The sequence below is a fragment of the Megascapheus bottae genome, chromosome 1, assembly GCF_031878675.1.
Source record: "Megascapheus bottae isolate mThoBot1 chromosome 1, mThoBot2.hap1, whole genome shotgun sequence".
NCBI lineage: Eukaryota > Metazoa > Chordata > Mammalia > Rodentia > Geomyidae > Megascapheus > Megascapheus bottae.
This window is the reverse complement of record NC_143509.1, coordinates 88,803,278-88,815,042: the sequence shown is the minus strand read 5'-3', so window position 1 is coordinate 88,815,042 and position 11,765 is coordinate 88,803,278. Positions and strand designations below refer to the sequence as shown.

Genomic DNA, 11,765 nt, shown 5'->3' with positions numbered 1-11,765 from the left:
AATTAGCTTTTTATTAACCATACCTTCCCCAAAGGTCAGATACCAAAGTAGACATAAAAAAGTCTAATAGTGATAATTGATTAAAATATAAATATATAATTTCTTTTAACTATCAAAGTCATTATACATAGACTTTTTCTCACTGGGAATTTAGTCCATTGTAATTTGATCTGCCATTTGATTTATATGCCTTATACTATAAATAAAACATTTCTTGCAGCAGCTCTATAATCTGTTCCTTTTGCTTTTTTGTTTTTTCAAAAAAATATTTAAGTCTTCATACTAGAGTTTGGAAGTAAAGTCAAATAGCACATTTCATATTCTTCAGTAGTCCTTCATGCTTATACCACTGTAGCTCCATCAGTCGTGTAAGTATGCTTCAACTACAAAAGGAAAAAGAGAGACACATCTGTAATATGGTAAGTGGTAACTTTGTTCTGGGGTTTTTATGGTGTTGATGCTGTGGCTAAACTCAGGCAAGACATTGTCCATTAGTTCTTTTTTTTTTCATATATTTTTTATTGTAATTAATAGAAGGGTTACATTATATTCGCCAGATAGAAGGTGTATTAATTCACATACATTGATACCCTTTCTCATGCCTTGGTCCACATTTCCCTCCCCCCCACGCCCACACCTCATCTTGTTTTCCCCCCTTCCCTATCCAATTTCAAATAACCAAATACAAATATATCCAATATATCAGATAACAAAGTGAGATACTGTAACAATATAAGATAACCAAGGGACAGCAAAAGAGATGAGAGATAATAGTACATTAAGGACAACAGTCACTCATTATATGGCTTTTGTTTCTATATTGTCCATTAGTTCTTTTGGTTCATGGCTGGTGCTCTACAACTTGAATCACACCTCTACTTTTGGCCTTTTTTTTTTTTTTTTAATGCCAATTCTGGGCTTGAGCTCAGGGCCTGAGCACTATCCTTGAACTTTCTCAAGGCTAGAGCTCTACCACTTGAGCCTCAGCACCACTTCTGGCTTTTTTCTATGTATGTGGTACTGAGGAATCGAACCCAGGTCTTCGTGCATGCTAGGCAAGCACTCAACCACTAGGCCAAACTCCTGGCCCCAACTTCTGGCCTTTTTTAATGATTAATTGGAAATAAGAGTGTCAAGGGAGTTTTTGGTGTGGGTTGGCTCAGAACTGTGACTCATCTCTGCCTCCTGACAAGGTTATAGGGGGAGCTACAGACATTAATGGTAAGTTCCCATCACCCTCATCTTTTAAACTTTTTTTTCCAGTCCCAGGTAACTCATGGCCTAGGCACTGTCCTTGAGCTTTCTCAAGGCTGGTGTTTTTCCACTTGAGCCACAGTGCCATTTTGGCTTTTGTTTATGTGGTACTGAGGAAATGAATGTAGGGCTTCATTCATGCTAGGAAAGCATTCTATCACTAAGCCGTGTTCCCAGTCCCTCATCTCTAAACTTATCTTAAATTGTTCAATGTAAAGAGCCACACTTTCCTCTAACTCTTCATTATATGATCATGGCTATTCCAAAAGTTAATTGCATATTGGGCAACCTGTTGACATCTTTTTTTAAAACTTCTGAAGTTTAGAATAAAGCACAGACAGAGCAAAACTCACAAAGGTATAGCTCACTGTGAAAGTATAACATCAACTCTCAGCAGGATTTATAAGTATTGGACCTTAAACTTTTTTTTTTGATTGGACATGAGTCTTGAACTTGAGGCCTGGGTACTGTCCCTGAGCTATTTTGCACAAGTCTAGCACTCTACCACTTTGAGCTACAATTCCACTTTAGGTTTCCTGAAATTCCTGCCCAGTTTGGCTTTGAACTGATCCTCGGATGTCAGCCTCCAGTACCTTGATGAAAAAATAATTTTTTTTTTCCTGTCCTGGGGCTTAGACTCCGAGCCTGGGCTCTGTCCCTGATCTTTAGTGCTCAAGGATAACACTGCCAGTTGAGTCACTGTTCCACTTCCAGCTTTTTGAGCAACTAATTGGAGATGAGTCTCATAATCCTCAGACCTCAGCTTCCTAAGGATTTACAGGCGTGAGCTTGACATCCTTGCTTACAATGAGTTTGCTGCTTCAGGTTTTCCCAACTTGTAATAAATATGCAACATATTTGTAACACAACCTAATAGAACACATTACCATGATAAAAATGTGGATAGGTCTATTCCGAATATAACTATATACAAAGAATGTAATAAGTAGGAACAGATCAATTGCTAAATGCAAGAATAGCCAATGCATATTTTGTTTAACAGAGAATAAAGTAGTCTCAAAACTGGATAGCTCAGATATTGTCCCTTGACTGACCAGGGAAGAGCTGAAGTACTTTTTAATGAGTTCTTATGTGTCTGTATGATGAATAAAAATGCTCTCTTGAAAAAGAAATGTGCTTGAAACCTTCCAACTTTATACCAGTTTCCCACAAATCCATCAGTTCTACAAAATAAACATAGGGGATAGTGCAGTTCTTTTTTATGTATTTACTGTCCTGAGACTTGAACTCAGGACCTGGCTGCTGTACCTTGGGCTCCTTTCACTCAAGGCTAGCACTCCACCACTTGAGCCACAGTGCCACTTCTCACTTTATGTGTGGGAAGAGAGTCTTCATGGACTCTTCCTTCCCAGCCTGGCTTCAACTGCAATTCTCAGGTTTCAGCCTCCTGAGTAGCTAGGATTACAAGTGTAAACCACTAGTGCCTTAATGCGATGATTTGAATAGATCTTAGGGCATAGTGGTACATGTCTGTAATCTCACAACCAAAGAGCTAGAATGTGAAAATTACTTGAGTTCAGAAATTCAAACTAAACCTAATTAACATTTCAAGACCCCACCACATTCCTAAAATGAATCTTGTTTGTTATGCAGATTGCCACCAGGAAAGAAGTTTTCAGAGTAATAAACAGGTATTCTGTCTTAGAAATACGTTTCCATTGTACATGACTTAAAAATCAGTACAGTGACATCAGAACCAGGCAAGTCTCTACAGTTTAAAAGTGTTTCCAGGTGCTAGTAGCTCACAGGAAAGATGACACATCTTGTTATAATAGTGATGCCCAAACTTTTCTTATCAAATATTTGATGATTTAATATGGCACACAATGACAATATTCCTTGTGCCAAAGATCTTTCCATATATCCTGGGATTTGAGGAGAATGCAATAATGTCTTTTTGTTATAGATAGCACCTTGGCAATGATACTGTACTGGAAAGCTCTACAAACAGCACAAGTTACAAGGAGGGCTCATGTAATTCCTATTTAAAATGTATGCACCTTCTTCACTGCAGAAAATCATCAACTCCCCAACTTAATAGCATCAGCCCATCTTCCAGGTATGTTTTCTTTTTACTTACAATTATAACTCAAGCACCAAAATGGAAACACTAATCCTTATTTAATCCTTATTCAAAGCACGATGACCTGTAGCAGCCAAATCACTCCTACAGGGTAGTTTGATGTTTATTTCGTGAATATATACAGTACAAATGAAAATATCCACTTAGTTTCTACCCTCAATGAAACTATAGAAAGGACTTGTAGTAGAAATTACAAATACAATCACAGAAGACGTTTGCTTAAATTTCAAAGGACTTGAAATACTGTTGGCAAAGGTACTCATGAGACACCATGGCCAAAATGACACATGACCACTATGGCCACTATGTACCACTTGTGGGTGGGATTGGGGGGATAACTGGGAGAGAGCAAGGGAAGGAGTGATAATGGCCAGAAAGAAATGGAATAGTTACCTGACATAGTGATGCAACCCCTCTATACATCACCTTTACAATAATACTTCTATAAAATGCCAACTGGTATGACTTAGTTGTAGCTTGGCTAGAACTGTGTGTGTGTGTGGGTGTGTGTGTGTACACATACTTATATAAACTTTATATAAATTTAATAATGGGTGAAAAACATTTCTATCAGTTGTTTAATATATAATTTCTTCACAATTTTCTTTTGTGTGTGTGGATCATAGGGCTTGAACTCAGCCTGGGCACTGTCCCTGAACTCTTCAGCTCAAAGCTACCACCCTACCCTTGAGCCAAGCCCCATTTCCCATTTTCTAGAGGTTAAATGGAGATAAGAATCTCAGGTCCTTTTGTGCCCAGGCTGGCTTTTAACCTTGATCCTCAGAGCTCAGCCTCCTGAGTAGCTAGGATTACAGGCATGAGTCACTGTGTCGGGCCATTTCTTCACAATTTTGATGCCATAGTAAATTATTAACTTGACTAGTAATTAAACTAAAATACATTTACTTTGGCAATCATAAGATTAATAATGTCCAGTTTAAACTTAACACACCATGTATTTGTGTGTGTGTGTGCGTGTGTGTGTGTGTGTGTGCGTGTGTGTGTGTGTGTGTGTATGTTGAACCATCACATGATAGCCCTATAGATATATATATTTTGGTTGTAAATTGGTTAAAACAAGTAAATTTAATTAAAAAATAATTCCCATTATTGTTAGGTGTCTGTGAGGAAGAAGTAGTTGCTCTCTGAATATTGTGAGTTTTTAAAGAGAAGTTATACCTTTTAAAAGTATATATTCTACCCAGGCGCCAGTGGCTCACACCTGTAATCCTAGCAGCTTAGGAAGCTGAGATTGAAGGATCACAGTTCAAATGCAGCCTGGGCACAAAAGTCTGTGAGACTCTTATCTCCAATTAAACAGCAGAAAACCAGAAGTGGTGCTGTCGCTCAAAGTGGTAGAGCTCTAGCACCCAGTCCTGGTGTTCTAATGCCACGATCATCAACAGCAACAACAAAAATGTATATTCTTGACTAAAAAAACCCATACTTCTAGAAAAGTACTCAGGGAGTGTTTTGCAACAACAACATGGATAACAAAAATAAGTAATCAAAAACAGATGAAAAGTTAGAAATATGTAATGAAAGAAAGCAAAATATCAGAAGTTGGGAAATTATGTCCATATTGTCTGAAAAACAAGTGCCAAATTTTTAGCAGTAGTGTTCTCAGAAGCAGGGAAAAGTTGACAAGTGTGTGTGATTTTACTTTACTATTTGTACATTTTATTCTTGTCTTTATGGTAGGCTTTATTTCCTAGCTGAGGTTAAAATCAAACATTTTTACAAAACACTTGAGTGGATTTAGTAAATACAAATACAATGTGATATACTGATAATAGCCTATGGAAGTATTTTCACAAATATACATTATTGATATACAACAATGCTTTCTTAAAAAGCATTATTGGCAATAATAGCAACTCATTCATACTGCACAAGATCGTAAAGCTAATAAAAGAATCATCTGGGTCTACTGTTACAAAACATGTCAATGACAGTTTATGTCAGAGATGAAAATATGGGTATAGTGTTTGGTCTAGTGGTAGAGTGCCTGCCTAGCATGCACAAAGACCAGGGTTTGATTCCTCAGTACTACATACATAGAAAAAATGGGTGTAAAGGAAAGGATAATAGTAGAACTTAGTTTATTAGAATGAGCTGAGATGATTTATATAAAGGCTAGCAAGTACTGAATGCTCAATATTATTTACTATGTTAACAAATTAAGCATTACTATTTTTTTTTTATTTGCCAGTTCTGGGCTTGAGCTCAGGGCCTGAGCACTGTCCTTGGATTTTTTCTCAAGGCTAGAGCTCTACCACTTGAGCCTCAGCACCACTTCCGGCTTTTTTCTATCTATGTGGAACCGAGGAATCGAACCCGGGTCTTCATGCATGCTAGACAAGCACTTTAATCACTAGGCCAAACTCCCGGCCCCCAAGCATTATTTTTTATTGTTTAGAGAGAATCATATTCCTTTAGTTTAGACCAGATTTAACTGAAAAATAAAAAAAGGAATAATTCACTTATAAAATTATTGGCCACAAGAGGGCATCAGATAGTCTTTTCCAGTGTCAGCGCTAAAGGCTGGGTTACAAATACATGTCATGTCCCTTCTCTGAAAAGTCTTAGTAGTTACAATGTAAAGAATCATTTTTCCTATAGGTTTATGTGCAGAAATTGCCATATATAAAAAAATGTATACACACAGGTAGAAATGAAGCTTATCCAAGTTAATATTTTAGAGGACGGAGAAGCTTCTATTTCTATACTCCCATATTCCTATTGAGAAAAAAAAAAAAAAAAGGCCAGGCACTGGTAGCTCATGCCTGTAATGAGATGTGAGGGTCACGGTTCAAAGCCAGCCAGGACAGAAAAGTTCCCGAAAGCCTAATTAGCCACCAGAAAACCAGAGCTGTAGCTCAAAGTGGTAGAGCACTATGAGCAAAAGAGCTCAGGGACAGTGTTTAGGCCCTGAGTTCAAGCCACATGACCACCAAAAACAAAAATTATGATCACAAGTAAAATATATGGGAGGCTTTATCATTTGCTTTCAAAAAATGATTTTTAATGGCTGTTATTCATATATAGGAGCTTTAACTAACTTAGTCTGCAGTATTATACAGTAAACTACAGATTTCTTGGTAGTCTTTCCACAAGTGTATTTACACTGTTTGGTGTGGTGGTCATGATGAGTATTCCTTTAAGATCAAGGGACAGAGAGACAAATTAACTTTCTAACACATGTCAAATTTTTGATGGACAACTGCTCCCTGGCCTATGTTCACTTTGAATCTTACAATTTGAAAAATATTGTAGCTTAAAATGCACTGAATATGCTTAACCTACAGAACATTATAGACACTCAACATGTACATGTCGGAATATCATTTCATGACCATATGGCCTAATGGGAACTCTGGCATTGCCTAAGGAGTAATAATTATACTACATGCAGGAAAATCTTGAAATTCAAATTATGATTTCGACTGAAAACTTATATTTGTGCCATTACAGAGTCAAAACAACAACAAAACCATCAGATGGCCATAAGTCAGGAAGGACTGTAACATTAAACTTTTTGGGTTAGCTTTGTAGCTCAGAGGTCAGAGCTTCCCTAACATGTCAAGGTCTGAGTGCACGTGCACACAAATTTACCTATTGTATTGGCTGGCAGACACAGCAGAATTGCTCTTATTTTTGTGATGTTGAGGACCAAACATGGGGTCTAACTGGGGTGGTGGGGAGCAAACACTGTATCCCTTAGCTGCCTCTCCAGCAGCAGGAAACAGATTGTGATTTTACCTAGATATGTGATATGCACCATATTTAGTATAACCTTTATTAAGTAATCATACTAAACATAACAACTATAAACAAGTGCCAAACAAAGCGTGTGAAGTTTTCATACCCCTCAGAACCACTGTGGGCCTAAGAATTGTCTACATTTTTTGTGTGTGGAAATTCAACAAGTTGGCAGATCTGTTAGATTAAGTTGTCTGTCTCTTTCTGGACTTCAGTGTATCTTTAGTTTCTGAAAGTTGCTGGGATTTTTATGTAGAAAGTTTTATGGAATCAGCATAAGTGAAGTGAGTAAAGAAAACTAATTTCTTACACTTAAAAAAGATGCAGGGTTGGAGATTTAGCTCAGTGAAGAGCAGCTTTCAATTTGGTCCTCAGGTCCGGAAAAAGAAAAAGATATAGCCAGGTCATGAATTAGCCTGTCACACACTATTCCAAACTGGATGTTGACTGCTGGCACTGCGCTTGCTTAGTGTTGCTAAGTAGGGCATTTTTCCCTGTCACAGTCCTAGAACTGTCAACAATAAGAACATATCTAGGAACCAAGAGAATGATCATGCAATTCTAGGAGCACTGAGTATGATCGAGGAGATGCTAGTGACTACAATGTGAAAAGCACTGGACAATTCATAATCCTTCCATATTCACTAGGTTTTCAGTCGGACAAGGGAGCATGTTATGCTCATAGAACCAACACAGCACATGATTAATATTAAATAACTACATGAGAGGAAATCTAATCATTGCCCTTGCAACTGAAAGACTAACTTGTATGTTCCAGACAAAGTAAAGATGTATTGTACAGTAGCCACGGAGGCTTTAGAAATACTTTTTATGTTATGGGCAAATGATACAGACATTAAGTGAAAAAAATATGTAGTAGCTCTTTTTCTTATGTCCATGGGCTATTTTAAATATTAATTTTTATCCCAAATGTCTATGATAGTTACAGGACATATAAACAGAATCTTAGAAAATAAATTTTGGGTAACAGCACTCCATATTTTCTCCAACATAAGTATATTTACTATTGTGTACACAATTTAGTACCAAACTAATACTCAAAACACATGTCATGTGATCCAGAGTAACCACAGGTAATTTGGTCATGCTGACAGTTTAAAATTCATTTCATTCCCCGGGAGTAATCCAATATTTATGATTCAATAAAATGTTAAAATACACATATATATGTGTATGTGTACATATATATAGCTTTATTAGTATACACACATAAGTCTTCTCTTTCTGTTTTAATTTTTTTTAATTCAGTACTATCCCAATTTATTTTTTTAAGAATTTATTAATGTTGATTTTTATATCATATTTTAAATGACAAGTTTAACAAACAAGTGTTCAAGGAGGGAATCTCTATTTACAATCACTGGGACTTAAGTACTATCCCAATTTTATTATTAGATTTTTTTCTGGACTCTGGGAGGACCATTTACAGAAGAGGTAGCCTCATTATGATTTGTCTCATTTCTGCTGGGTACAACGTAGGGTGTTAGGAAGTCATATAAAATGGATTTCAACCTCTTTTAAATTTGTTGGGCCAAAAACAGATCCTTCAAGTCTAAGTTTTAAGTGTGAAGGCTTGAATAAAGGAGAAATTTCGCTTATTCTTGGATTTTGGTATATAATCTTGAAAGAGAAACGTTTATGCTTGCCCTTGATTTAAGATGAATGGAAGGATTCATTTGGAAATAGGTAAATGTAATGGCTAACAATTTGGGGTTTGGAGTAGCTGTAATGATGCACACCTATAATTCCAGCACTGTGGGAGGTGTAGGCAAGAAGATCAAAAGTTTGAGGCTAGTCTGACACACTCTATCAAAATAATGTGATAATTTACTTAGCTTTTTAAGTTCTTCATTTATTGTTGTCTTTGTAATGCGAGGATAGCCTTCTAAGGGAAAGAGGACTGGAGAACAGAGTAGTTAATGCATACTTCGTATCATGCTGCATCCACGTGGTCGTTAGCTTGCAAATTCTCAGATAGTTTCTAATGTATTTGGACATTTTACAGTCCAGTGTTTACAGAATTATGAGAGTAGGAAACGTGTGGAGCAGGGGTGGGAGGGATGCTTATCTTACAGAAGATATTTTAGAAAAGGTTTGTTTATAAGCCAGATGCAGAGTGGAAATTATTATAAATGATACATATGAAAAAGTATTTCTATATGTTATCTAATTCATTATCATTTTTATAAAACTAACATTCTGGCTTGGCACAAGTGCGTGACACATGTAATCCTAATTACTCAAAAGAGATTGGGATATGAGGATCACAGTTCAAAGCCAGCCTTGGCAGAAAGTCTGAGACGCTCATCTTCAATCAAACACCAAAAAGCAAGAAGTAGAACTCTGGCTAAAGTGGTAGGGTGCCAGACTTAAGCATAGTTCAAGCCCCAGAACTGTGTCCCTGTCCCCTCCCCAACAAAAAATAACTAAAACTGAGATTTTGATACCCCAGTTTCAGGCCACAAAGTTGTTAATTATTTGTTCTTAACCTGTCTCCTGATTCCTGGTCTAATAGTTTTCTAAAACTCTTGAATCCATGACAGTAGGCTCCAAGAAAACTATGCCAGGAAAGAAGGGAAGAATGAGGATGAGATACCCTCGTGCTACTCATGCTTGGCTTTTCGGGAAAACATGCCCCATGGAAGCCAGCGGAAGGATTAGAATTGCTAACTACCCATACCCAATGCCCTCTTCCTTCTCCGAAACATGATCACAATGCACTAGATGAATCTACATAAAAGCATTTATTATTCAGCATTTCTCATTTTAAAAGACATCTCATTTACCAATACCTTTTTGTTGTTGCTGGTCCTGGGGCTTGAACTGTGGGTCTGGGCCCTGTTCCTGAGCTTCTTTTTGCTCAAGGCTGGCACGCTACTACTTGAACCATAAAGCTATTTCCAGGTTTTTTTTCCATGATTAATTGGAGGGAAAGAATCTCAAACTCTCCTGTCCAGTCTGGCTTCAAATTGCAGTCCTCAGATATCAGCCTCCTGAGTAGTGCCACTGGCACCCTGCACTAATACACTTCTTTCTTTTTTCTTTTTCTTTTGTTTTTGGGGGGCCAGTCCTGGGCTTGAGCACTGTCCTTGGGTTTTATCAAGGCTAGTACTCTACCACTTGAGCCATAGCACCATTTCTGGCTTTTTCTATGTATGTGGTACCGAGGAATTGAACCTGGCTCTTCGTGCATGCTAGGCAAGCACTCTACCACTAGGCCAAACTCCCGGCCCCCATTAAGATATTTTTATGGTTTACTAAAAGTTAAGAAATGGCTTTTTCCCCAACAAAATATGTAAACAGATCTTTTTAATTTCTCACACTACAAATAATATAAGAAAGATGAAGATGGTATATGGATATACTGAATACAAAGTAATCAGACAGACAGACAGGCAGATATAGATAGCTGCAAATTAAAAAGTATTATACTCAGTAGTTTCACTTAGTATATTCTATTAAAATCTGGATCCTGTGCAACGTACTATTGCATCTCAACTACTAGATGTACAAAGAATTTTCATTCTGCCATCTCTCTAAAATCTTCCAGCTTACTATGAACTAGTAACAGTAAGTATTCCAACATACTTGCTTCTGAATCTGTGCTCTGATCTCAAATGCAGTGTGGAAAATTTCACATTACTACAAACCACTGCTTCTCAAATGGAAGTGACTTGCCTCTTGCTCTAAAGGGACAGTGGGAGCAATATTGGGGGATAACATTGTCAATAACTATAGGAGAGGTTTGGGAATCACTGCTACCTACAAGGAAGCCAGACGGGGCACTAACCCTAAAATGCACAGTAGTCCCCTACAAGTAATTACCCAGCTCAAAGCTGATAGATGCCATAGTTGAAAACTTCCATGAAACAAAATAGCCATCAACACATATTCCTATAGACATGTTAATATTTCATTGTGATTATGCCTGAAAGCAGCATTTCAAGTCAGTGAAAACAGCTTATAACCCATGATAAGCTGTTGCTATGATGTGAAAGTTTGTATTCTCTAAAATTTCTTTGTTGAAATACACTTCATGTGATTTTGAGGGCAGGCCTTGAGAACACGCATTCTAAGTGTTCTGTCTTCTTGAATGGAATGGGTAGCTTAATAAAAGAAGTTTGAGCCAGCTCCTTTCCCTTATATCTGCAGGCATGCAGCAAAAGGTGACATTTTTGAAATTGAGGGCCAAGTCCTATCACAAGACACAGATCTTCAGATGTCTCAGTCTTTCACTTGCCTGCAGAACTGGGTGGGAGCAACAAATTTCTACTGTTTTTAAGTTATCTACTCTAAGGTGCTTTTTCAAAACAATAGAAGTGGACAGCGACAGGTGTGTATTATTTAGCGCATATGTCTACTCATTTTGCATTCCTCTGAAAAACTGAGTTTATACTGTAAATTCAAAAATGTCAGATGTTTGGAGGCTTTAACCTCAAATATTACAAACTGTCATATAAATACACAGAAATGGGAAAATACTTGCCTGACATGTTCTCATTGATTTATGATTCTCACAATATTTATTTTTCCTGTTTGAAAGCATATATACAGTGCAGTAAAGGAAACCTTGACACAGGAAAGCAGGAAGAAATACCATATAAAAGCTGTAGTGGACATTTGA

At 37.2% G+C, this 11,765-nt stretch overlaps 1 protein-coding gene across 1 annotated transcript in view; it reads right to left on the bottom strand.

The window, feature by feature from the left end:
* Positions 1-2: 2 nt before the first annotated feature.
* The window catches only part of Cxadr (CXADR cell adhesion molecule), a 54,486-nt gene continuing 42,723 nt past the window's right edge, over positions 3-11,765 (bottom strand). The window contains exon 8 of the mRNA XM_090348008.1: positions 3-383. Coding sequence (XP_090204134.1) covers positions 342-383 — 42 coding nt within the window. The 3' untranslated portion in view covers positions 3-341. The remainder of the gene's footprint in view (positions 384-11,765) is intronic.